Source organism: Bos javanicus, chromosome 2 (assembly GCF_032452875.1).
Source record: "Bos javanicus breed banteng chromosome 2, ARS-OSU_banteng_1.0, whole genome shotgun sequence".
Lineage (NCBI taxonomy): Eukaryota > Metazoa > Chordata > Mammalia > Artiodactyla > Bovidae > Bos > Bos javanicus.
This window is the reverse complement of record NC_083869.1, coordinates 133,737,457-133,764,421: the sequence shown is the minus strand read 5'-3', so window position 1 is coordinate 133,764,421 and position 26,965 is coordinate 133,737,457. Positions and strand designations below refer to the sequence as shown.

Here is a 26,965-nt window from a genome sequence, read left to right as displayed (position 1 = left end):
AGCGCAGCTCACCCAACCGTGAGCCCCTCTGGGGCAGGATCTGTGTCCAGCCCGCCTCCTCCACCAAGCCCAGGGGGTGCAAAAGAGGGCTCTGAGGACAGGTGTCACTGAGAGGGCGAAGGTCCAGGAATCCCACTCCACACTGGAGGGGTCTGCAAATCTGGGTTTGCAGGGCAGCTCCACTCGGACTACTACACCTCAGTTTCTTCGTCTGAATTTCGGAATACCAGCTATCCGCCAGTGAAGTTTAGAACCGGGTGATAGTGACGATCATGATCAACAGCAACAGGCACTGCCTCCATGCCAGGCACTCTCCAAAGCACTTCATGTGTCGTAACTTACAAATCGTCACAATAAGGCACGTAGGCCAAGTGTGCAACTCAGGCTTGGCATGTCACACGTACTCCACAAATATTACTCCACCTATCAGAAGAAAGGAGTCCAGTTTTCTGACCAACTGCTGCTGCTGCTGCTGCTAAGTCGCTTCAGTCCTGTCGGACTCTATGCGACCCCATAGCCAGCAGCCCACCAGGCCCCCCCCCCGTCCCTGGGATTCTCCAGGCAAAAATACTGGAGTGGGCTACCATTTCCTTCTCCAATGCATGAAAGTGAAAAGTGAAAGTGAAGTCGCTCAGTCGAGTCGGACTCCTAACGACCCCACGGACTGCAGCCTACAAGGCTCCTCCGTCCACAGGATTTTCCAGGCAAGAGTACCGGAGTGGGTTGCCATTGCCTTCTCCGACCAACACTAGACTTGAAAAAAGGGGAAGGAGAAAAGAGAGAAACAGAAATGCCAGTCCAGAGGAGAGAGGGAACCCCAGGGAGGGTCCTGAATGTGAAACCAAGGGTGGGGAGGAGAGAAACGAAATGTGCTTTTAAAAAAAGAAAAAAAGAGGTGCCCTCAGAGGAGGAGGCTGTACTCTGGCGGCGGGCAAATGTCTTTATCCACCGGAGAAAGACGAGGTGATCAAGTGGCTCCTTTCTCAGCGTGGGGGAGCCAAGAGGGCACCGAACCACCCCACCCCACCCGCCGGTGGGCAGGACCCCTTAGCTATAAAAGACCTTTGGGAGATGGACACATCGCAGGAGGTGGGTGTCGGGCGGCATCAGAGGAAGCGACCCCCGGCGGAGAGGAGCCTCTGGGAAACCGGAGGGGGTCCGGCCCGGAGGGAGCCCGGTTCGGGGGTCCGGCCCGGTGGGAGCCCGGTTCGGGGTCGGGGGTGGAGCCCTGTTCGGGGGTCCGGCGCGGAGGGAGCCCAGTTCGGGGGCGGGGGTGGAGCCCGGTTCGGGGGTCCGGCCCGGAGGGAGCCCGGTTCGGGGCCGGGGGTGGAGCCCGGTTCGGGGGTCCGGCCCGGAGGGAGCCCGGTTCGGGGCCGGGGGTGGAGCCCTGTTCGGGGGTCCGGCGCGGAGGGAGCCCAGTTCGGGGGCGGGGGTGGAGCCCGGTTCGGGGTCGGGGGCGGGGACGGGGGGCGCCCAGAGACTCCCGGGGCCCCGGGGCCAGCAGGCCCCCCTTGGCCTGCCCGGCGCTCACTCACCCGGCCGCCCTCCCCCGGCGGGCCAGTAGGGCGCGGCAGAGCGCGGCCGAACGCAGCAGCATCCCGGGATCCCCGCGCGGCCTCTCGCTGGACCGTCCCGGCTTGGAGCCACCAGAGGGCACCGCCTCGCCTGGAGCGCACCATCTCGGCGGGCTGCGGGGGGGGGTGCTGCCGCCTCGGCCGCCCTCCAAGTCGGGTCCGGCCTAAACGCCTCTGTTTGCCTCCTGCTAGTAGAAGAATTCTACCCCGAGGGCCTGACGAAGGACACTATCATGTGACGCAAGGCAAAGCAGCCCAAGAGCGAAGCCCCGAAGCGTACGCGTTTCCCCCTTTCTTCCTGTATGGTATGACCCAGTCGCCCTCCGTCGGGGGCCGGGGGCAGGAGGGCGTGAGCTCCATCCACCAATCACAGTGAGCCATGAGAGCTCCCAGACCAATCAGAGGAGCGGTCAAGTTGCAACCTGCTTAGGCCGGGATTAGAGGGGCAGAAGCAGCCAATGAGAGAGCGGGGATGGGGCACGTGTGAGGCGGGGCGGAAGGCCCGGGGTCTACGGGTCAGGTGTCGCTGGAGGCCCTACCCGGAGGCTCTCGCTGCCCTTGGCTGGGGGCTGCCAGACTCTTCCACCTTGCAGAGGGCCTCGTCGTGGCCGGCCCCCTGCCTCACCTCGGGGGCTGCAGCCTGGCTTTAGCCTCCTGGTAGGGACGCAGCCGCCCTCCACTCCCGACCTGGAGCGGAGCCACCCAGCTTCCTAAGGCAGAGCGCTTGGACAAATCGGTCTACTTCCTTGCAGATTACGATCAATGTAAGATAAAACCCGAGCCAGTCTGCGCTCGGACTTCCCTTCAAAAGCTCTGGACGCGGAATCCGTTTTATTCCTCTGCTTTAGTTTGGCGCCCCGGACCAAAATTTGAATTTTCTCTCCGGGAAGCTGTTTGCACGAACACATGAACCTTATTAACAACTCAGATTCTGAAGTTCTGAGGATGGAATCTTAGGGGCCCGTTCTATTCCTGAGGTACTGTTAACAACTTTCCCAACGCTCTCTTCTAATGTATCTGTATTTTCTCCAGCGGTGTGTACCGAGAACCTGCTTAGGAGTCAGAGTTCCGATGCTGATCGTGGTTTCTCCCTGTGACGTTGACGAAATATGTAACTTTCCTGGGCCTCAGTTCTGTGTCTGTAAAATGGGGGTAATAATACCCACCTTAGAACTTCCTCATTATTTCATCATTACTCCTCTTTATCTGGGAGGCCACACTCTTTAAGGCATTTTGGAGAATTTAAACAAAAGAGTGGGGAGTGGGAAAGCAAACTTCAGTCCTCCTCTGGTGGGAGATTGGTTCCCAGAGCCCCTGCAGATACCAAAATCCACGGATAATAGTCACTTAAATAAGATGGCACAAGTTAGCTTGCTCCATCGGAGAATGGAAAATTTGCAGATTCAGAGGGCAATATGATTAATAGGCCCTCAGTTCCAAACCAGGCTATGCTAGTTCTCTAGTCTGTGATCTCTCTGGCTCTCTTCCCCTTCTATGGAATCTGTATAATTCCTGCTTTAACTACGTCCAAAGATTTTATTGTGAGATGTGAGGTGATGTAAATTTTCCCTATTTGATTGCGGGGAGCCGGTGAGGCATTCCACTCATGACAAAGGTCATGAGGAAGGAGGCTCGGCATACGCAAAGGCGGGATCGAGCCTCAGAAGTCCCCCCGGATATTCTCGAGCATTTTCCCCCAAAAAACCAGAGTCTGCCTACTTTATTGCTTTGTGCTCTCACCTCTGACTTTACTGGGGGCTGTCCCCTACCACCATCTCGCTCTCTCTCTCTGTCAAAGAGTTAACTTACAGCTCCAATTAATAAAGTTCCTGGGCAATTAGGAGTGTTTAAATCCAAACCCCTCTGATGGCTCTTTAACTCGCCTGACAAGTTTACCCAGACTCCTGCAGCTATGCATACGATTGTTTACAGTCTCCCAGCCTCGAGAGGCATGGGAAGCTTAAGATATTCAAATAGCTTAGAGCCTCTCAGAGAGTTAAAAACTGTCAGAATAAACTAGTAAAGGATTTCATTGATGAGTCAATGCTTGTTGCCAAGTTTTCACATCCCCTGAATTGTATCCTTGAATATGTATCAATTAATAGTGGGTATGTAGAAAAAATAAGTAGTGGCCTTGGTGTTAGTAACTTTAGACCCTTATGGTAATAAATTCTTTCTTTGTTGTAAACCCATTACACATCCGCCCTATAGGAATGCAATTTTATCTTTGGAAGATGGTGCCAAACCTTGAAATAATTACTCTTAGAGAAAGTAAGTCTTTGTTGATAAGTCCTTGTCAAGAGAAGATGATGTAAATCACCTAAACCATTTGTATACGATACATTTGCAGGAAAGAAACCTTGGTTTTTGATAAGAATCAAAGACTGCTGACTTTGCATCCCCTATTATCCTCTATGTGTAACTTAGGGTATAAAAGCCCCTGTTAAAAATAAAGCTACGGGCCTTGCTCACCAACGCTTGGTCTCCCCATGTCATTCTTCCTTTTAACTTCCAGCTGAGTCTCCATCTGGAGCGCGGAACCCACCACGCTTACTAATCATGCCTGGGCTTCTAAGACCCACTCGAGAAGGTGTCTAGGGTGAGACACCTTCCGCTATTCGAGAGGGCGCCTGCGGCCTACGTAAGTGGTGCAAACTTCTTGTCTTGAAGTTTTATTGGTCTCCCGCGTAAACCAAGCTACTCAGCTTCTTTTCTCCACTGAATTTTCCTACTGAGCTATCCTCATTCTATTGTTCTCTATATCTCTAATTAGCATATAAATAGTCGCCGACGCCGTCTCCCCTTCGAATACCCTGGATCAGCCGGGGCTGGTCCTCGGAATTTGATCACTAATCAGCCAATGACTTTTAGTGTTTATGTGGCCCGTGTCCTCTTTGCCCCTCCCCCATCACTTTATCCTTAATTAAAAAAAAAAAAAAGGCATCAATTCTAAGACATTTCACTTTATTTAAAAGAAGCCAATATACAGGATATAAAGGGCATGATATTTACAACAATACAGTAAACAGGTTGGTTTCCGGTAGGGTCAGTAGTCTTTCAGTGAGTATAAACCCCCCCTTCCCCTTGACGCTAAACCCAGCTGGCAGACAAAGAGCAGCAGTGGGGTGGGATGGGACTTCAGGACAGAAAGTCCGCCCGGATGGGGCTAAAAATAATGTAGATGTGAAAATGTCCACGAAGGAGTCTATGGGCGGAGGGTGCCTTTTCCTCGTTGCTTTGATGGCTTGGCAGGAGGAATGGTGAGGGGTTTGCCCGAGACTAACACACAGCCCACCCCGAGCCTGGAAGTCTTCCACTCATTTCTCAGCTCTCTCCCAAATACAGCTGACTTGGCAATGGATCTTGGCAGACCAGAGTCGGAGCAACTAGTCGGAGCAACTAATCAGATCCCACCCTCTGAAGCAGACCTTGTCCCCCACCCAGCACCCCCTTTCCCTCCCACCACCCTACTCCGTTCTGAATTCCCCACTGCCCACCCACTACCACAAATGCCCATCCCCTGGCCTTCCAATGACCAAGGAGCTGGGGGATCAAGGGACAGAGAAATGGGGTGAGGGGTGACCTTTGCGCTGCTGAAGCCACCCATGGGTATGGATGAGCAGGTGGTGAGGATGAGGAGAAAAGGTGAGGGGTACTGATTATATTAAATCCAGCAGCAACATGCATCTCGTCCACAGAAAAATGCTGGGCTACCATAACTGCCTACCCTAGATTTTAAAAAAAACTTTCCTTTCATAAAAATAGATGAGAGTCTCTTGCTTTATAAATAGATTACATTTAGCTTAAGTTATACCTTATATGACCCCCTGCCCCACACCCTCTCCCCCATCCCAAGCCAAAGTGGTTTGATTCGCCAGGTCATCTGAGCTCCATCCATGGAGCTAAGTCCATGATGGACAGGCCAGTCAGAGACCTCTAGACATATTGCCACAAGAAAACAAAATGTGTTGACTTGTCAATCATTTTTTTCCCTGTTCAGAAGCTCAGAAATGTGTGTGTATGTGTGTGTGTGTGTGTGTGTGTTCCACAATCAGGGAGCCCAAAGGAAGCTACTCTCCCTGCCCCTCCCCAATCCTCTCTTTTTATAAAACCCCCCAAAATAGGAGAGCAAAAGAGGGCAGCACAGGAGAACCCATCTGAGAACAATTCTGAAATACCAATGTCAATATGACACTGGGCTAAGACATAGAAAACCAAAATAAAGTATTTACATCTTTACAAAGGACGGGCCAGTTGGTCCCAACTGGACCTGGTGCTGCCCCAGCGAGCGTTGGGGTCTTTCTTGGCAAGCTGTGAGCCCATGGCAAAGGGGGCAAGCGGGGCCCACTGGCAACGAACTCAAAAAAGAACTTGGTGGGGAGGGAGGCAGCCAGGCCAAAGCCCAGGACCACACCCGCGAGGCAGGTCACTAACACTCTTGCTGTCCCCACATCCACCAGCCCCAAATCCTTGCTCCCCAGGGAGAGCAGCGATTGAAAACCAGCAGGACGGATCTTTCTGGCCAGCATCTGACCCTGGCTCCTGCCACTTCCATACTTCCTAGATAAATTCAGAGTACCCTAGTCCCCAAAGACAAATATCCTATGTATACAAGGGGGGAAGGAAAAATAACACCACTGGACAGCGATCCCCACAGTAACCTTAGTTACCCCTAAATACTTCTATTGTTGCCTTACTGTCGTAACTCTAACCGTCACCCTCCCACCACCCCGAGGCAGGCTTCCATTCTGCCCACCTGCCCACAGCACTCCTCAATGCCTCCCTCACCCTGGGCAGAGGAGGCCCGGGGGCGGGGGGCCGGTTTCCCACCCTCCCAGAAACGGAAAATCTTTTCAGCAGCTGAGGTCCAAGCCCAACTGGGTCTGATAACCTTTGGTTAAAATAAAAATAAAACAACAATAACAATAACGACAATAATAATCTGTTTGAACCCTGTAACCTTTAGAACAAGGGTCAGTGAGAAGGAGAGGAAGTGGGTGATCTCTCCTCCGAAACCTCGTCCCTTCACGTACCTAACGAGGGACTATCTGGCTGAGAGATGCTGGGAATGGAAGACGTTCAGCCAGACTTTTACAGGGAACCAGCAGGGGGTTCCCCCACGAAAACAAAACAAAGCAAAAAAAAAAAAAAGAAAAAACTCACAATAAAGGCCACCAAGTTCTCATAAATAAAAATACACACCATCACTAACACTCTCCTCTCTCTCCATATATATATATATATATTTATATAATATGAATATTATATACAATGGTTTTAAGACTGCAAAACAGGTGGGGAAACGGAAGAGAGAGGAGGCCCTTACAGGTCACTGGTCCTCTGGGGAGGAAAGACGGGAGTCCTTATCTCAGAGCCCCTCCGCTGCCTGCAGACACAGGCCGTGGGGTAGTAAGGAGCTCTGGTCCTTGGGCACATTTTGCTCCTCTGACCTCCAGGGGGAGCTCCTGAGCCAACAAAACCAAAAATCCCCAATCATACAAGGGGATTGGTAGTAGTGAGTAGCGGGTCCAAAAAGATACTTAAAAAAAAAAAAAAGCCTGCTCTGCGGGCTCCCAGCTGAGATTTGAGGGTGGCCTCCACACAATGCCCTCTGACTCAGGTCCACTCAAGTCTGGAGAGATACTGGCTCAGATTAACTCTCCAACGGATCAATCAAGCAGTGAATTACGGTAGAGGTGAGCGTGTGTCCATGAGCGTGGCTCTCAGGTGAGCTCCCGCTCCGGCCACCTCCTCTCTGCCAGCAGTCCCTGCTGCCTCCCTCCGCTTCCCTTTCCAGTGCCCGCCGGTGGCCAAACAGTGGGCAGCTAGGGCACAGTGGAGAACCAAGATGCTGGCAGGCAGTACTGACCCAGCTCCCTGGAGGAGGCGGTGGCTACCAGGCCTGGCCCCCTCCAGACTTTCTCACAGAGAAATTTCAGATCTATAACCCCTTATTGTTGGCTGGGGAAAAAAAAAAAAACATCAGGGCAATAAAAGACATTCCCCACCCCCACCCCCGGCCTATCTCCCCAACCCACAGAAGTCCCAAGAAAGCAAGCAGTCAGGTGGCTGAGGTCCTCGGGACCCCCACCTCGCTATCAACCTTGACCAAACCCCCTCCCAAGTCAGTGCTCACCCGCAGAGGCTGCGAGAGAGAGAGATCACCCTAGCTTCCGCCTCCTTCCCAGCTCCAGGGGAAAACCAAGGAGCTAGTTGGGAGAGGGCCCGCCTCCCACAATGGTATAAGGCAAGCTGCTTTTTTTTGTTTTTTTGTGTTTTTTTGCATAGTAGTTTAAACACAGTGAGGCTCCACCTTCCCCCACAGTGCCTTCTCCCTCTGCTTTGCCACTCGATCCAAAACGAAAAGAAAAATTTGTCCTTCCCTCCCTCCTTCTAGCCTTCTCCCCACTTCAGTAAATGACGTGCCCTCGGGAAGTCCCCACCCAGGCCTGGAAAGGTGAAGGTAGACAGCGCCTTCCTGGGGGGCAGGTGGACCATCCCAAGTTCAACTCCAGCAGGGGCGGGAAGGCAGAGCTCATGGCCAATCAGAGGAGCAGGTGGGAGGGTAGAAAAAGGCATTGACCACACCCGGGGAGGCCCCCGGCCCTCACCTTAGAGTTTTGTATAAAAACACCTGCTAGGAATAATTCTTTGGAGCTCAAAGTGGCTCAGCTGAAGGGAAAAGGCACAGTTAGCGCTGCATCGTCGGACGGAAGTCGCACTTGTAACGTGGAGAACGATAGAAATCGACAGCACCATTCCTCGGGTGGGTGGGCGGAGGGGGCACTGGGTGGGTGGGGGGGCACTGGGTGGTGGTGGGCCGAGAAAGGAAGGAAGGAAGCAGCGGTCCCTGGGGGCCTCCAGAGAAGGGAGGGCGCAGGAAGTCTGCGTGGTCAGGGCTGGGAGCCCCACTTCCTGGCCCCGTGGGGAGAGGCGTGCAGAGGCCCCATTGCCAAGACCACCAGGCACGGGCTGGGGGGGTGGGGGGGCGTGCCTCAGTCATCAGCTGACCATGGGCTCCACGTCCGCCTCCCGCTCAAAGTCGTCCTGGATCTCGTCTGTACTTCCTGAGTCGCTGCTGGCCACGGAGCTTGGGGATGGTGAATTCCTGGAAGGGCACAACAGAACATGCGACCTCAGAGGGCAGCCTGGGGCAGACAGCAGGAAGGATGGAGCAGCCCCTCCTGGAAAACCTAGCCTCCACGGGGGATCCTTGCCGAGACCCACCCTCTCTGCTTCCCTTAGAATCTTCGAAGTTCAGGGCTTAAACAAGGCTCTTGAGACCTCGTGCGATGCCCCGGTGCTGAGCACTCCACGGGAGCAGGAACCATGGGTCCAGTTCAACTTCTACATTCCCATCATCTGGGCAATGAACTCAGAGCCCAAAGGGAGGCCACAGAGAAGAGCGGTTAACAGCGCTGGGTTCGGATTCTCAGCTTATCACTGCTGAGCTGGGGGACCTAGTGCAAGCTCTTTACCCTGCCTACACGCACACTCCTCGATCCAAACAACGGAAACACCAGAAGTGGGCTCTTGGAATCAGTGAGCTGAAGGTAACATGCGAACCCCCTCACACACACACACAAAGCTTCCCCCCGCTTCTCCGTCTCTTACGGCCCAAACAGTGCAAGAACACAGTCACAATGAGAGAAACAATTATAATTAACATATTTGTGCTTCAGGCCAAGCACTGTATTTGTCATTTTATCACTAACATGTCTGTCTCCCCTGAAAAGGGGCTCCCCAGGTGGTTCCGTGGTAAAGAACCCACCTGCCAATGCCAGAGATGCGGGTTTGATCCCTGGGTCAGGCAGATCCCCTAGAGAAGGAAATGGCAACCCACTCCAGGATTCTTGCTGGGAAAATTCCAGGGACAGGGGAGCCTGGTGGGCTATAGTCCGTGGAGTCACAAAGAGTCGGACACAAGAGCAACTGCACACACGCACACACACTCCCCCGAAAAGCTGCGTGTTCCCTAAGGGCAGGAGCTGTCCTGTGCTGGCAAGGAAAGAGGCCTGGTGCGTGCTGGTCTCCTGGGGACAGACTCATGTGCCAGTGGGTTAGAAGATGGGAGAGGAAGGAAAATTGCTTCCTCGGGACCCTGTAAGCCCCGCCCACCTCCCCCACCCACCAGCTCAGCAGGAAGTGGGCCTTGCACAGAGCAAGCCTTCTCAAAGTAGCCTTCCACAGTCCCACAACAATGGGAACAGGGTGGTTGTGCGAGTCACGTGAGAGTAGATGTGTAAGGCACACAGTAGGTGGCTAACGGTCATTGGACGCACAGACAGATGGGCTGGCAGATGGAATCTCCAGGCTGCAAGCTGCAGCCCAACACCCCCCCCACCCACGCCAGGACACCAGCCCTGCGTCAGCAGGGAAGACGAGCGCGGGGCGGCACCTGTCCGCGGAGCCTTTGATGAGCCGGCGGCAGGTCTCCATCTGCACGTCCAGGCCCCGCTTCATGCTGCACATCTCCATGTACTCGTGCAGGTGGCGGTTCATGTCGCTCTTGGCTGTGGCCAGCTCCAGCTGAGAAGAGCCAACAGGGGAGAGAGGGCAGGCCCCGTCACCCTCACAGCAAGCCTCGTGGCGACCTCATACCCTCGGCGCCGGTGGCACTGGGGCCATCGCAGGGCACCACACCCTCCGCTGGGGTAGCCCTAGCAACTCTGGCCTTGGCACTCCTTCATGCGGACTGCGTTAGAAAAGGGTGCTCACGTTTCTGACCCTTCTCCTCAACCGAGGGCTCCATCCCTTGGGGAGGAGCCGGACTTCCCTTTCTCCCGCCTGACAATGACTGACTCTCACAGACAGGTGTGCCAGGCACACACACATAGGCTCTGGAGCAGGGAGAACCGGGCTTGCAGGCCACTTCCTGGCTGGGGGTCTCAGGCAAGTCACTTGGTCTCTTTGACCTCATCCCCTCCTCTGTAAAATGGGCACACAGTGCCCACTGCACAGGGTGGAGGCACCCAGGCCCCCTCGGGTACACACACAGGGTATGAGAATGCCGACGGAGGCGTATTTTTAAAGGGCTCGGGGCCCAGTGTCACTTGATATCATTCAAATGTCAGTTCCCATTATTTTGAGATCACCATGTCAGTCAAATAACTTAAGAAAAAACCTCTCTGGGGCAGACAGGTATCACCACCCTCATTTTACAGATTAGGAAACTGAGGCCCTACCCAAGAGAGGGGTGACCTGCCCAGCACCAGGCCAGGAAAATCAGTGGGTGTCCTGACTCCCAATCCTGGTGCCTGCGTTGCTATCCCAGCCCCTGTTCACACGGGCACTTGATCACTGGGGGCCTTGGGCTCACGACTGGGGGACATGAGCGAGTGGGCGCCTCACCTCAATCTGGCCGATGGTCTCCTGGTACTCCTTGTCCCTCGTCTTGAAGAAGGACTCGGTCTCGTGGATCAGATTGCCCAGGTTTTCCTCTTGCTGGGGAAACGGAACAGAGCGGACAGCTTAACCGGGTGGTGGGGGCTGCCGGGAAAGAGCGAGGGACGGGGGGGCAGGGAGCGAGGCGCCCGGGCCGCCTGCCGGCTCACCTCGCCCTGTAGGTCGAGGCTCGGGTTGCAGTTGGTGAAGTCCTCCCAGAGCAGCAGCGTGTCTTCGTTCTCTTCCCACGTCAGGCTGTCACAGTCATCGTCGAAGTCAAAGGTCTCCCGCCTGTGGGGGGCACGGGTGGGCATGAGTGAACAGGCAGGCTCCAGGGGCCCAGGCGGGGGGGGGGGGAGCACGGGGCACGGGGAGGGGCCTGCCAGGTGGCTGTCCAAAAACATGGGAGCAGTAGCCAGAGGGGCACGCGCCTTCTCCATGGAGCGCAGCTCTTCAAATGCAGAATGTATTTATGTATTATGGATACAAGTTAAAATGCATATTCCTAACAACGCCAGTCTTTCATTAATGAAGACTAAAGATAGCATCTTGTGAATGGTTTCCATTCATTTAACAACTCATTTCTGGAGCCCCTACTATACCTGAGATGATTCATATAATCTTCTCTGCAACTTAGAAAGGTGGGTATTATTATTCCCATTTTACAGATGAGGAAACTGCAGCTCAGAAAGAATAAACTAGGGCTGAAAGCCAGATCTTTCTGTTTTCTATGGCTTTTTACTCTCCATCAAAACACAACCACAGGACGGATGACTAGGCATATATTAAAGTGTGATTCATTCCATCCTCACAACAGTCCTAAGAGGTCAGTATGATTGCTAGTCCCATTTCACAGGTAAGGAAATTGAGGCTCAGAGGGATTAGGTGGAAACTTCTAGAATAACACATGCTGGAAATCGGATTTGAATGCAAATGCTGAGTGATTTCTGGGTTTCCCTATTCACTAGAACTGGCAATAGGGTGACGGACCATGCAGGTGCATCTGGGACCGAGGGAGTTCTGCAGATGTACTGGTTACCCCAACTGCAGGGGAGTTCCGCCCAATACACCCATTATTCAGATGGGAAGGCTGAGGTCTGCAGGACTAAGTCACTTGACCCAGTGAATCAGCTGGAGAGGCAGACGTGGGTCCCAAGTCCTGATTCCCATCCCAGGGCTCTCCCCGCTGCCCACACTCACTCCTTCAACAACTTTCTGGATCCTATAGTGCACCGTTCCCAACCTGCTGGGGCCACTGGGCAGGGCCCAAGAACCTCAGGAAAAGCGCTGTCCAGAGCGCCCCCTCGAGCCCAGCTCCCCACCAAAAAGCAGTTCCTGTGGGAGCCTGTAGGTGGCTCCTGGCGTCCGGCGACCAGAGCTGGGACCCGGCTGCCCTGGGAGGCATTGCCCGCCCCTTGGCCAGACAGCTCCGGGCAGGCCCCTGGGTCAAGGGTCGACCCATCACCACATCGCATACTGGACTGCTGATTTCACTTCCTTCCCGGCGGCTGGGACCAGAGGACAACCCTGGCTGAGTAATGGAGAAGGAGAAAGGACAGGAAGCTGGACAAGAGGAAGGACTCAGAAGAGGCGCCTCCATCCCCCCAGATGTGGGGGGCGGGACGAGGAAGAGGCGTGGCCATGGTGCAGAGAAAGGAGCAGATTCCTCCCCTTCTTCTGGATCTGAAGCCCAAGCAATTGATTTTGACTGAAACAAAACAGCCCTGACTCGGGCGCAGCTATTCAAAGACTTCAGAGGAACTGGCCGGTGGCAGCTTCTGGCTGGGTCTCAGCCCAGAGCCAGCAGAGAGGTCGGTGGGAGGGGGCCAGGGCCCCGCCCAGGGTGCGGTGTGATGGCTTTGGCGAGAACTGCCAGGGTGGAGGGGTGATCAGAGAATTTTGTTTTGCTTTAACTTAGGCAGCTTGACCACCAGATCAATTTAACTGATAGGTTTAATACTAAACCCAGTTCAGACCTGTCAACACTCAGGTGCCCGTTTTTGCAGCATGGCAAAGAGCACACGTGGACCCAGGAGCACAGCCTTTTAGCTCACTCCACTTGCTCCCCTACCCGGCCCGCCCGCTTTCTGGGCAGGCTGTGGATTCCTGGTGACCTGATGAAAACCTGGGAAACAATTTCTTCAAAACAGCCCTTTAATTCAACTGAATGAGCCCAGCCAGGGTTTCTGGGGCCTAAACCCAGCTGGACACTTAAGAATGCCCACAGCAACCTTCGGAAAACCTAGACCTGCCCAAGGGTTCTCTCCCAAAGCCCCTCTCCTCAGTGAAAGACAAGAATGTGCAAAGGGAGGGGTGCGTGTCTGCACACTAAGCAGCTTCAGTCGTGTCCGACTCCTCTGTCCATGGGACTCTCCAGGCAAGAACACTGGAGTGGGTTGCCATGCCCTTCTCCAGGGGAGCTTCCTGACCCAGGGATCAAACCCGCGTATCTTACATCTCCTGCATTGGCAGGCGGGTTCTTGACCACTTGCGCCACCTGGGAAGCCCATGAGAAGGGGTAGGGGTCGGGGGGTGTTGAAAGATGAATCAAGAGCCTAGGAGTCTCCTTGTTACCCTCAAAATAGCAACCCCTGCTCTCCGCAAACACAGCGCCATCCCAGTTCCATTTCAAGGGAACAGGAACCACAGGGAAGTGTCACGCAAACCCATCCCGCCCGGGTCCGACTCCTGTCTTCCTGCCGAGTCACCAGGGTGGGGATGGCGTGGCAGGAGAGACAGAAAGAGGACACAGACAGCACTGGACCGAGATCCAGGCTCTGTCCCGACCCGCCTGCTCTCTCTGAGCTGTTTCCTCATCTGTGATGAAGGGCTGGGCGGAGTGAGCATTGGACTCTACTACCCTCGGCCAGCCCCAAGCATGGCAGGAAGGGTCTGGAGAGGCCCGGGCCCCTGGCTTCTAAAATGAGCATGATGGCAGGGGCACCGGCGACGGGAGAGGCCCTCCTGGAGGGGCACCGTGAGGGTGGCGACGGCTCATCTGAGTCAAGCACTCAAATCCAGCCCTGCTGTTGGGACACCCAGTTGGGACACCCAGGACTCCCGGGGAGGAACAGCAGGCCAGGAAGCATGCTCGGCCGTGAGGCTCAGAGACCAGGGGGTCGGGGGAGAAGGAAGTGGGAGGGAAGATGGAGCCCGGGGCCAGGGCTCAGGGGACCCACGGCAGGGGACTCTGGGGAGAGGGCCGGCAAGGGCAGGCCCGTGGGGCGGGGAAAGTAGACTCAGAGATGCAGCCCCAGCCTGCTGTCTGACCACAGCCCTGAGCTGAATCAGCCCCTGCCTGCAGCCGCTCCCCTCCCCACCCCGCGCAGGACACCACGTGGATGCGAGCCAGAGGAGGGTCAGGACTGCAAGTGTGGCATGGACTCACCAGGGCTGCAGTGGATCCCTGCCCCAGACAGCCGTGCCCAGCTAGTTCCCAGCAAACCAGCTGTCTGCAGAGGCCAGAGCGGGCTGCCCAGGTGCTGGTACTCATTGTTCTTTAGTCACTAAGTCATATCCGGCTCTTTTGTGACCCCATGGACTGCAGCCCGTCCAGCTCCTCTGTCCATGGGATTTCCCAGGCAAGAATACTAGAGTGGGCTGCCATTTCCTTCTCCAGAGGATCATCCCAACCCAGGGATCGAACGCGAGTCTCCTGCACTGGCAGGCAGGTTCGCGAGCCACCAGGGAAGCCCAGGTGGGCAGCATGTGACAGTTTCCCATCGTGGCAAATTTAAGCTTTCAGTGTGCCCCTGCTGAACCTGAGTGGGCAGACATCAGCTTTCACGAACTGGTACAAACCGGCTCCAGCCCACCACTGGCCACACGAGAGCCCAGACTCTGCCACTGACCCAGGCCGCCGCTTAACCCAAGGGAAAAAACATTGTTTTTACTTTGTATGGTGATAAATGTTAGGCTTACTGTGGTGAGCATTTCACAATATACACAAATACTGAATCACAAGGTTGCATATCTGAAACTAAAATAAACTTACATGTCAGTTATATCGCAATTTAAGGAAGAAAAAAAAACTGTCCACAAATATGACCACTATTTGGCTTCCCCAGTGGCTCAGCAGGAAAAAATCTGCCTGCCAAGCAGGAGATGTGGGTTCAACCCCTGGGTCGGGAAGATCCCCTGGAGAGGGCAATGGCAACCCACTGCAGTTATTCTTGCCTGAAAAATCCCACGGACAGAGGAGCCCGGTGGGCTACAGTCTATGGGGTCGCAAAGAGTCAGACGCAGCTTAGCGACTAAACAACAGAAATGAGCACTATTACCAGTTTGGCCTTTTCTGAAAATGTGAAACTCCCCAAATTCTAAATGTTGAAAATGAATCCAGATTCTCTCAGAACACCACGCTGGCCAACAAAACATGTGGAGGCTACTCGTCAGCCAGCCCAGGGCACCGGTTTGCGCCCCTTGCCCTCGCAATCTGGGGAGACAGAGAGGAGCCCCGGGCGCCAGGGCAGCCAGGATACTCACAGCTGGTTAAACATGCGCTTCATCTCGTCTGTGATGTTCATGGAGCCGACCTCGTCATCTGAGAACCGGTTCACCTCCCCATCCTGCTCGGAGATGTCGTCGTCAGAAGCCACCTTACGCTCTTTCTTTTTGGGGACCACCTGACCCGGGAAGAGAAAGATAAACGTCACTCGGCAGCCCTGCGGGAATGGGGGGCGGGGTGGACTGGGAAGGGAGGCGGTGTCCCGAGGCACGGATGGAGCGCGGCTGGGGCGGCCACTGCCAGGAAGGATGCAGGTCCTCTAAGAAGCAGGTGGCGTTAGCAGGAAGCGTGAGGTGGGGAGGCATGCGGGACGGAGGAACAGACGGCCTGGCCCCTTCCCTGCCCTGGGAGGCCTGGAGATTCGGCCGGCCGGACGTCTCAGAGCTCCCCGGAGAGACAGAGAAGCCCTTACACAGGTCAGATGGCTCCATGCTTCCCAGAGCCCTCCTGCTCCCATGCAAAGGCGACAGGTAGGCAGCCCCGGGTTCAACGAGCTTCCTCCACTCCAAGCAGACAAGACGCAACCAACCAGAGGGGCAGCAAGAAGGCACCCAGGGGAACCCAGACCTCATCCCACTACATCCAGAGTCACACACTTAAAGCCAACAACACACTGCTCTGCCCTGGGCTCAGGCAAAAGCCAAACCACAACCCCAAACTCAAGAAGCAGCGTTTGGAGAATGACAGATGCCCTTCAGGCAGCTGGACCAGACCCCAAGCCCTCCCTGGAGGACACTCGCCAGTGCTAACCCATCGCCTTCACTCTGGACACAGACGCCTGCTCGCTGTGGGGTAGGGAAGTGGGGGACTGAATGAGTCTCAATGTGGGAATGAAAAAAGAGTCAACAGGTCAACAGTTCCCCTTCTGAATTCTGAGGCTTGAGGGCTAGGGCTCAGGCCGGCTTGCCTAGGGCTCCCACAGTCTGGCCAGGGCTCCCCGACCATGGCCCTGGTGCCCGGGCTCCTGCTCCCAGGAGAGACAGGAGGCAGGGCAAGCGGCCCAAGGTGGATAGGCAGACTGAGCCCTGGAGGGTCCGGAGACCTGAGTCCTCGTCCCAGCTCTGCGGCCACGTTCTTCCAGGAGCCCGTCACGTCGCCCCCCCTACCCCCCCGGTGAGTGGTGTCCTCAGACGTAGGATGAAACAAGCGGTCAGCCTCAATGATGGAGTCATACATGCCTGTGAGCCTATGCAGTCCCTGATTCTACACTTCCCTGGGAGGCCGGAGCGTTGGGCAAAGGCTACCTGGGGGTGGGTTGGGGAGGCGGGGAGGGACGTGGGCGGGGTGTGAGGGGCCCGGGGCAGGGTGGCCGGGGCGGGTGGCGGGCAGTGCCGGCTGGTGAGTGGGGCGGCCCTCGTCACCTGGAAGATCTTGGACACGTCTTCCGAGTTCCGCTGCTGTGCGACATCGCACAGCTTGGCCGTGATATCGATCCGGCGGCAGATGTCCATGTCCACCTTCATGGCCTTTTCTTGGATCTTTGTGTCCAGGTCTGTCATGGGCTGCAGGGAGGACAGCAGGGGGTTACGTGAGCTGGGGGGGGCCCCAAGCAAGGGGTGGGGGGGAGGCACCCCCAGGCTCCGGCTGGATGGAGGGGTGGGGAGACCCCCCAGATGCTGGGCAGGAGGTCCCCGCAGTCCGAGGGGGGTCCTGCAGCCTTTGCTGGGCGTGAAGGGTCGGGCCAGTGGCTCGGGGTCGGGGCAAGGGGCGGGGGGACGTGGGCACCGTGGGGACCAAGGAAGACTGCGTTTGCCAGTCTCCCTAAGGGCCAGAAGGCACCCTCTCAGCAGACACGGTGTCAGGGTTGGTTTTGTCCGAACAAGGGAAAAGAAAGACGCGTCCCAGCGCTGAAAGGCCGCCCTGCTCCCGCGGCGGGTTTGCCCCACCTCTCCCCAGCAAAGATTCCTCCTAGGCTGACAGTGGGGGCTACCTCGGATGGGTGGGGATCACCCAGACCCCGGTAAGGGGGGCCTGCTGCCCTCTTCCAGCCACCCCAGCCTCACACCGCCCAGGGCAGAAGCCACGGCCGGCGGAGGCACACATCCTGGGCTCTGTCTCCCTCCTTCAGTCTTTCTCTACATACTAACCGCGGCCCGAAGGTGGCAGGAAACCAGGTCCCCAGCAGGAAGGAGGCCCTTGCTGCTCTGCCAACAGCTGCCCCCCGCCCACAGTGACTCAGAGGAGCTCCGACTGTCCCAAGGACGCGCATACCGGCCAGTCCCGACTCAACAGAGCAACCTCAGGGAGGCCGCTGGCTCGGGTGGCCTTTTGGGCCGGCGCAGACCAGACCCGGGGTCCCCTTCAGCCTGCCATCGGCATCCCCCACTCCCAGACACAGAGGCCCCCGGCTGCCCCCGCCCCCCCACCCCCACGCTGGTGAGCCGGCGGAGTCGGAGCGAATGCACACAGGCTGTCAGAGGAGCCCGGGGCGGGCGGATGGGTTAAGCAGCTGATTAATGCATCTCTACTCAGACCACGGGAAGCAGAGGGTGGGGCGGGGAGGGGGGCCTGATCTCTGATGCATCCGTCATCCTCACAGGTCAAACACAGCCAGCCAGGACTCTAACTAGAAGCCGAGCTCTGGAGCCTCGGAGTGAATGAAGCATTCTGCATGATGGGTGGGGGAGTGGGGGGGGGGGTTCATGACACCTGGGGGGTGGCGGCCGGAGGCACTTACGTCACTCATGAGTCCCTTAAACACCACCAGCTCGGCCTTGAGACGCTCAATCTTCTCGTTCATCTCCTCCTGGATGGCTTCCGCCTCCTGCGCTGCCTACAAGGAACGGAGACCGGGGAGGGGTCAGGGGGGGCTGGGTGGGCTCCCTGATGCAGGGCGGAGAGGCCAGACACCGGGCTTTAGAGCCCCAGATGGATGCCTGACATCCAACCATGCCGGGTGCCTCTGTGCCCCAGGGGAGGGGAGCCAAGACCTTGACCCAGCCTGGCTCCCCGCTCAGCCCTCACTTCACCCCTCGGCCTAAAACAATTCTTTTCTGAGAACTGTAAATTGGATGGAAAAATCCATGGCAGACGTTGAGAGAAAAAGTAGATATAAAAGCGATTCCAGTAGGTCAAAATAGCAGGTCAATGTATGTCAAAGTGCCGATACGTGACCATCTCCGATCTCCAGAATGGCAACATCACACGTGTCAACCTCACTGAGCGTGCACACCCAGGGGCTGTACATGTACACACAAACGCCCAGAAGGTCACGCGCCAACTCAGCAACAGTGGGGCGGGGAGAACCGGAGGCTAAGTTTTGTTTTCTTCTCTGTGCTTCCCTGAACTTTCCAAGTGTTGGCCCGTGAACATGTTACGTTTGTAAAGTAAAAAGACCTTTTCTCACAAAAGAAAGCAGGGCTGGGGGGAGGGAACCTTCATGCTTTTCCTTCTACACGTTATTTTAACCATTCCTTGACGTTGACGTCTTTTAATGTCTCCTTGACATTATTTTAATCCCTAACTTCCTTAGAAGATCAACGCTTATCTTCTTTCTTTCTTCTTTGGTTATTTATGTAGGCGATCCATGCTTTAACTATCAGAAGGCGATGTTTTCAGTGTTAAAAACAGTCACCCATAGCTTCTCACGGGGTTGCCATATTTATGTAGGCGATCCATGCTCTAACTATCAGAAGGCGATGTTTTCAGTGTTAAAAACAGTCACCCATGGCTTCTCACGGGGTTGCCACTCTTGTGTCCATTTGGCAGAGCGGAAAACAAAGCTGAGAAGGTCAAGTCTGCTGCCCGGGGTGCACCGTCAGCCCATGTGAAGCAGGGCCCAGAACACAGAGCCACCAAGCCAGAAAAGCCAGAGGCCGTCCTCACACCTGCCGCGGAGCACCACTGGGGCTGGGAGCCCACCTGGCGACAAGCCCCCCAGCCCTTTCCGAGGCACTTGGTCCCAAGTCCCGTCCTGCGTGGCTGAGACAGCAACAGGGCTCTTGTGCCCAGGCTTTTCTGCAACTGTGTGCCGGGGGTGCCTTCCCAGCCCCCAAGCAGGGGCGATGGGAGAGGCTCCTGGCTCCACAGAGGAGAGGCTGAGCTGACACAGCCCAGAGGCTGTGCTGGGAACTGGCCCCCAGCCCCGCCCCTCGACCGCGTGGCTCGCCCCCAGCCTCTCCCGGCCGGGACCTCTTACCTCCTGCAGCGTGTCCACCATGCTCTGCAGGTTCACGCGCTTGGCGAGCTCCTCCTCCCACCTGCAACAGCCAAGAGGGACAGGCGGTCAGAGGGTGGCCTCTCCCGGGCAGCCCACCCCCAGGCACAGCGCCAGCACCCGCCCTGGGTCGCCCCCGCGCTGGCTGAGGAAGGTGCAGCAGGGACTCCAGCCCTGCCTGTGTCCCGGAGCTCCCAGGCAAGGGGGCGGTGGGTGGATGCACGATGCCAGGGGACGAGCGCCAGGCTCCGGGCGTGAGCACAGCCCCGAGGGAGACGTGGGGGAGGGGCCCCCGCCCCGCCCCTGTGCGCTCAGTGCAAGGTGCTGCCCAAATGCCGCTGCCCCTTCCCTTCCCGTGAGACGCGGTCCTGAGGCTGTTCTCAGGTGTCAGGATACACCCAACACCGCGTTCAGGCTCTCCTTTGCACCCACAAAAAACAAACTTTTTTCGTGCCAACCATTGCAATCTCAGTCAATCTGTCATGCCACCTACCCTAACCAACAAAGACATCTCCCACGTAGCTGTTATCATCCCTTTCTTACAGATGAGGAAACTGAGGCTCAGAGAGGTTACATATCTTGCCCAAAAACACACAGCTAGTTAGGGGATGGGGTTGGACTTCAAACCCAGGTCTGTTTTATTACATTAAAACAAAAAAGAGATATAAGTCTCACTTATTTAATGCCTGGGCTTCACTGCCGGCTCAGATGGTAAAGAATTGGCCTGCAAAGCGGGAGACCTGGGTTCGATCCCTGGGTAGGGAAGATCCCCTGGAAGAGGGCATGGCAACCCACTCCAATATTTGTGCCTGGAGAATCCCCACAGACAGAAGAGCCTGGTGGGCTATATAGTTCATGGGGTCGCGGAGTTGGACATAAGCACATTTCATGCCTAAGTGAGGGTGAGGGCAGGTGGGGCCAGGACTCAGACTCGCGGGGGACTCCAGATCGGGTGCTGGTGACCCTGCTGGGCTCCCCGTGGACCGTGGACCCCGGGGAGCCCTGACCCCCTCCCCACCTGCTGCCCCAGAGAGGTGGGCCCTTCTCCAACCGCGGGACAAACAGACGGGGGGCTTCTCTCTTTCTTCACCCTGGGGCTTCCTCCCTACATAGCCTCAGAACAGGCAGGTCTGAAGCCTTGAGGATGCTGTCGGGGCCAGCTAAAAATAGGCCAGAGGGGAGGGATGGCTGAAGAGCGGGTTACGTCACTGGCTTTTGGAAACAAGAGAAAACGGATACTGTTTGCACACACAGAGGAAAATTCCTCCCCTTTCCCACACGAGACACAGACGGCCCCGGGCAAGGCTCCCAGAGGACACACACACTCCCCCCTCCCTTTGGTCTTCACCAGCCCCCGGCGGTGGCAGCCGGGCCTCGATCGGCAGTGGGCGGCAGAGTTCAGAACCCCGTGGGCAGCGGGGCTGGGTGGGCGTCCTGGCGTAGATGAGAGATACAGAGGGACCCAAGGAGGGGCAGGGAGAGAGTCTAAGAGTCTGACCCGGGCAGGACTGTCTCATGGAACACTCCTGTGGCACAAATGGGGACACCGAGGCCCTGTGTGTGAGAGGAGCCTGCCCAAGGTCACCCAGCATGCCATGGGCAGGGCCAGGAGTCCAGGGAACAGCTGGGGAACGGGAAGCCCAGGTGGAGAGAAGCTCAAGGCTGCCCCCAGCTCGCCCAGCCGCACAGGGTGTCCAGGGCTGCCCTCGAGCGAGGCCGAGGCCCAGAATACAGGGCCCGAGCTGAATCATCCCTCCTGGCCACGCTGTCCTGAGGGGGGCAGGGGGCTGGCTTCCAAAGCTGCTGAGCAGAGCGGGGCCAAGGGAGGGCGCTGACCACAGCCTGGCCCCCAGGGCCGGCCTCGCTACTGCGTTCCTGCAGCAACAGCCAGATAAGGGGGGCGGCAGGGATGGGATGTGGGCACCCGGGGGCATCTCACCCCCACACACACACCAGCTTCTCAGAGGAGCCTCTGGGATGAGGCCAGCCCCCTCTCACTTTTCCTTTTCCTGGAAGCAACCTTCTCGTGAGGAAGGTGGGGCAGCGGGTCAACAGACCCATTGAACAGACAGGAAAAGTGAGGCCCAGCAAAGGAGAGCAATGTGTCTCAGGTCAACGCAGAGCGAAGACACAAGCCACGTCTTTGGATCCTCAGACACAGGAGTCGCAGTAGCAGCAGCCCACTGATTGGCGAGCACCACTCGAGTCCCCTGCACTGGGCTCAGTGCCCTGGACACATCTCATTGGCTTGCATCTGACCTCTTAACCCTCTCCTGTAAAGACATTTTCCCCAAACCCATTTTGCAGATGAGAGAGCTGAGGTTCAGAGAGGTGTGACCTGTCTAAGGCCACAAACAACCAGTCAGCAGGGATGGGACTTCAGCCAAGCTCACGCTCTTACTGGGACGAGCGTGGGCGTCACCCGGGGACCGCGCTCACGCGCAGAGTCGGCTCAGCAGGTCTGGGGCGGGGCTCGTTTCTCACGCGCTCCCCAGCGGAGGCGCTTTGGGGGCCCCCTCACCTCGCTAAGCTGCAGCCCAGGTGAGCCTGTACAAGCGATGTCCAGAGCTGGATGGGTGCACGGCCAGTGCCCCTGCCCCCAGGAGGCCCAGGAAGGACCCCTGTGTGTTGGCAGCAGCTGGCTTGACAGACCGAGCCCGCTGCCCACGCTGACCTCCCCTCCCAGCCCGCGGCGGGAAAGCTTGGCTCTGCCCGCTTCCACGTTGACAGTGCAGAATCGCTTTGCCCTTCAGCTGCTCTGGCTGACTGGGGTGAGAGGATGGGTGAGCGATGTTTCTTGAGGAGCCCCAGATGCCCTGCATTCACGGCAACTCAGCCGAGGGGGAGGGAGCGCCAAGCTGAGCCAGAAACTGGTCAACCAAGCTGTGGGCTCCAGGACATTCCAACACCTGCTTCCCAGGCCCGTCCCCTCCCCTGCCCTGGCTCTGCTCACGGGAGCCCGGTTTCAGCAGGAGGGGAGTTTTAGGCATCGGGAGCAACAGAAGCAAAGACAGGCCAGCAGGAGGCCAGGGACAAGCCAGCCGCCACCAGGAGGGACACACGCATGGGGGCCGGGGGCTGCTGAGCACACAGTGGGTGAGAGGCTGCAGAGGGACTGCCTCCCCGTGGGAAAGGTGGGAAAAGGAAGGCCCAGCGCACCCAGGCACCCAGGCAACGCCAGCCAAGGCAGGGCAGCCCGAATCATTTCCATCCACCTCTGCCTTTCCTGACCCACCAGCTCATAAAACTTCCCAACTCTTTTTTCTCTTGAAGGGAGTGGAGAGAGGGACAGGTATTGGTCACTTTCAGGGTGGTGAACACCATGCTGGGCCTTCATAGACACATAAAAGATAAACTATCACTTAATCCTGCCCTAAGGGTGGTCCCCATTTTACAGGCAGAGGAGACAGAATCAGAGGTAACCCGATTCCTTTTCCCACCCGCCACTTCAGCCTCCTGAAATCTATCCATTCTCCCAGGCCTGTCTCACATGTCATCTGTCCTCCAAACCAAGGCAGCCACTCCCCTGGCTTTCCCTCCTTGAGCCCAGGCTTGACCTGGCAGGCCACAGGATGCCATCGTCCCCGGGGCCACTTAGCAGCCGTGTCTTATCCACGGAGCCAGCCCACAATGCCAGGGACAGCAGCAGACCACCCTCCGTCTCCTCCACGCCGAGGTGTGCTCAGGCCCAGGTCTGGCTCACGCTCCCACCAGCCCACAGGGACTCTCTCTGGCCCCCAGCATCCTCCCACTCTCTCCCCACCTGCGGACGCCCTCAAGCCACAGCTCTCACAACGGTCTAGGCTGTGGATGCTCACGAAGCAGGCAGGATGGATGACGGCGGTGCTGATGCTGGCGTGACCGGGCAGCCCCCACAGACGGGGTGCTGACGGTGTGCCCGGCACCACCCACAGAGCCTGCCTTCAGCTTCACAGGAACCTCTAGGCCGGGTTAGATCATCTCCACGGGACTGATGAAAACACTGCAGTCCACAAGCATGAGGCACCTCCCCCAGAATCACACGGTGGGCCGGGGGGCTGGGGTAGGGGGAGGGTGCTACTCTACAGAAACAAGAGACACGGAATTTCCAGAAACGAAGGCTGAAAGGGCCCAGAGTCCACCTAGACCACACCTCTGAGTACACAGATAAGCAAAGTGAGGTGCAGGGGCGCCCAGGGCGTGGACAGCGGGGCGGGCGCCCTCCCCTGCCCCGGCCGAAGGGCTTCAGTCTGAACCCCGGCATCTGCTTCCACCGCTCAGAGCCTCAGTCTCTCCATCTATAAAGGAGACGGAGTGTGAGCCCAGCACCCCCCGGGGAAGCTCAAGAAGAGCCATTCTGCCCCTACACTCTGGGCCCAGACCGGGGAGCCCACAGGGGCAGACGTGCGTGCAGACAGCAGGGCCAGCTCCTCCAACACCCGCCTCCAGAGGTCTCGGGCACCTGCGCCTGGCTGGTCGGGGCCCAGAGCCGGGGAGACACCGGTTCTAGGTGGGGAAGCGGGTACAGAGGGGCGCTGCAGGGGCCGGGTCTAAAGCGGGGGTCTGGCCCCTCCCCAGCAGTTCCTGATGACTACTTCCATGCTCCCTGCACTAACCCCAGCCTCACTTGTAAGGAGTCACACAGTTGTTGAATGGATTTGCTGAATGAATGGATGGATGACCCAGGTGGCAAGCGCCCTCCCCAGCCGGGGACCCTTGGACGGCGTCCTCAGTCTGAGCCCCAGCCTGGGGGCCTCGCCACTTAGCTCCGACCGTCTGCTTGGCTCCAGAGCCTCCCCCGGGAGAGGCCCTGCGCTGCGGGGCGGGCTGGCCAGGCTGGAAGCGGGCTGGGAGAAGGAGAAAGCGTGTCTGTCCCGCTCTCCGCAGCTCCAGGCCGGGGCAGAAGAGCAGGGAGGTCAGGGCGGTGGGTTGGGGGAAGAGATGCCTCCCCGGCGTCCACACGGGCTCAGCCACTGTCTTAGCAGAAGGAGCGGAGGCAGCCGCCCACCCAGCCCCCCAGCCCCGGCCAGATGTGGTCGCCTGCATTCCTGCGGACCCGCCACTGGGCCACGTGACGGACGGGAAGTCTGGGCAGGCTGCTGGGGGGAGGGGAGGCACGGAGGGGCCAGCCCCCGACCCCCACCCCCAGCCAATGACAGGGCCAGGGTCTCCCTGCCCCCACGAGCTCGGGGTGACAGACTCGCAGGAAAGGGGCCACAAAGCCCGGCTTCAGAGGGGCGGAAGGCTGGGCTGAAGTCACTGGCAGAGGGACTGACTCACGGCTGCTTCACTTCCTGTGGGTCACAGAAAGAGGCTCCGGGGCTCCAGCTCCGGAGGAAAGCGAGTACAGCCCCGCAAAACCATTGCAGTCCCGGGGACGGCCCGGAGGCCTCTGGGGAGAAAGTCCTGGGGACCCCGGGGCGGGGGCAGTGGGAGACCGGGTCAGCATGCTGTCCCTGCTGCTGGCTGGCTGTGTGCTTCTGGGCGGGAAGCGCAGCCCCTGTGAGGCTGTGAGAACACACGGGGTCCAGTGGTGGGGTGCAAACGCCCAGCCCCTCCCCTGGCACAGACAGCACACTACAGACGCTCCGAGGCTCAATTCCGACTGCAGGATCCCACGGCTGGCTCCAGCGGCCAGGCCTCCGGGGGCTGGGAGGCGCCGCAGGAATGGTCCACACCTTGCCAGGGAGGGCGAGCCACCGGCACACCCAAGCCAGCTCACTCAGGTGATGGGAAGCAAGCTCAGGTGAGGCTGGGCCAGAGCCATGGGTGGAAAACTTCATTCGGGGCCAAGCGTGGGCCCTGCCTCCGGCGGCGGGCAGGTGGGCAGAGGACAGTTTGCACCCGGGGCCCGGGGAGCTCACCCCATGTCATGTGACTCCGGCCGGGGGCCTGCTGGAGCCATGCTGCCCACCTGCCTGCCTGCCTGTGGGCCTCTGCGCTGCCCAACCACCCACAGACGCAAAGAGGTGCCCCTGGCCAACCCACGCGGGCGTGCCTTGCCCCAGCCTCACGGCAGAACCAGAGCCCCGAGTGCCAGCTCCTCGTGTAGACTAATGTCTGAGCTGGAGGACCAGGCAGGCCAGGGCGACCCTTCCTCAAACGCAGTTTCGCGGAAGCCAGAGGGCTACAGATCAGAGCGGGCATTTGGCAGGCCCCTACCCGCTGACTTCTGCTGGGCCCCCTAGAGAGCTGGAAATTCACAGATGGGTCAACTGCCCCCTCCACGCCCCCTCCTTGCCCAACACCACAAACAGTTCACGGCAGAGGCAGAGAGAGAAACACAGGTGAGCAAGAGCGCGGCGGGAGCGGGTGGGCAGCCCAGCACGGACGCGCGTGGGCCTCCGTGGCCCGACTCCCCACTCTCGTCGGTACACCGCACCTTCTCTCTGCAGTCACTGGGGGGGCCGGGCCCCCAGCTTGTGCGTGGACAGGCCCCCGGCCCCCCGAGCCCCGCTCGCATGGGTACCTCCCAGCGCTGCCTCCCCCGCTCACCATCTCCTTCCCCGTGGACTCCGGCGCTCCCATCCGCACCCAGCCCCTGATCCGGGGAAAAGGGATGCCTCCCAGACGTGCCCATCAGAGGCCCAGCTGCCCAGCTGCACTCTGCTGCTCAGAGGGAAACACAAATTAAATGCCAACTGATTGTCTCCGCGGAGGAGGTATTAATTTAATGTGAACACTTAACCAGGGCAGCCGATTCCATTACAGCTGGTGGTAATGGCCCAGGCAGGCCGGAGCACAGGCTGGGAGCTGGTGATAGGCTGGGTGGAGCAGCCACGTTATCAAGTGTGCGCCTCTTCCCAGCAAGCGGGCACCGCACACACGCGCGTGTGCATACGCAGACACACACGCACAGGCGCGAACTCGCTCTCAACTTGAAATCGAAGCTGCCTCCAGGGCTTCCCGACAGAGGGTGTGTGCAAGGCTACTCAGGGTGGGTGGGGGTCTCAGGTCTGCTGGGGAGCACCCTGTGGAGGAGAGGGTTCTGGGCTAGAAGGGGCGGGGACCCTGGCTCGAGTCCAGCTCTGTCGCTAACTCACTGCACGAACCCGGCAAGCCCTTCCTCCGCTGGGGCCTCTGGTCCATAATACAATCTCTGAGTCCCTCTAGATAAGACCTGCACACCCTGGATGTGGCCCTTCCTCGGAGCCAGAAAGAGGAGACAGCCTCAGGGACATCACTGCTACCCAGAGTCACCCAGGGTGATGGCATCGAGCCACTGGCCCCTGCCCTCAGCACCCATGACCAGCAAGCCAGGACTGGGGTGGCAGCACGCGTTTCTAGAGTAGATTTTTACTGGAGAATAGCTGCCTCATGATGTCGTGTTGGTGTCTCCTACATGGCAGAGAGATCAGCTGTCTG

At 57.9% G+C, this 26,965-nt stretch overlaps 2 protein-coding genes across 4 annotated transcripts in view; both read right to left on the bottom strand.

Moving 5' to 3' along the window:
- The window catches only part of ALDH4A1 (aldehyde dehydrogenase 4 family member A1), a 33,487-nt gene extending 31,750 nt beyond the window's left edge, over positions 1-1,737 (bottom strand). Inside the window, exon 1 of one of the 2 annotated variants that reach the window (XM_061395184.1) lies at positions 1,536-1,737. In XM_061395184.1, the coding sequence (XP_061251168.1) occupies positions 1,536-1,597 (62 nt within the window). In that variant the 5' untranslated portion in view covers positions 1,598-1,737. The remainder of the gene's footprint in view (positions 1-1,535) is intronic. The other variant, XM_061395174.1, reaches the window with a different exon arrangement.
- A 2,784-nt stretch (positions 1,738-4,521) lies between these two features.
- IFFO2 (intermediate filament family orphan 2) overlaps positions 4,522-26,965 on the bottom strand; it is a 49,822-nt gene continuing 27,378 nt past the window's right edge. The window contains exons 2-9 of one of the 2 annotated variants that reach the window (XM_061395151.1): positions 19,604-19,664; positions 18,143-18,238; positions 16,827-16,967; positions 15,444-15,583; positions 11,129-11,249; positions 10,926-11,018; positions 9,973-10,103; positions 4,522-8,682 (exon numbers count right to left, since the gene is read on the bottom strand). In XM_061395151.1, the coding sequence (XP_061251135.1) occupies positions 8,577-8,682; positions 9,973-10,103; positions 10,926-11,018; positions 11,129-11,249; positions 15,444-15,583; positions 16,827-16,967; positions 18,143-18,238; positions 19,604-19,664 (889 nt within the window). In that variant the 3' untranslated portion in view covers positions 4,522-8,576. The remainder of the gene's footprint in view (positions 8,683-9,972; positions 10,104-10,925; positions 11,019-11,128; positions 11,250-15,443; positions 15,584-16,826; positions 16,968-18,142; positions 18,239-19,603; positions 19,665-26,965) is intronic. The other variant, XM_061395161.1, reaches the window with a different exon arrangement.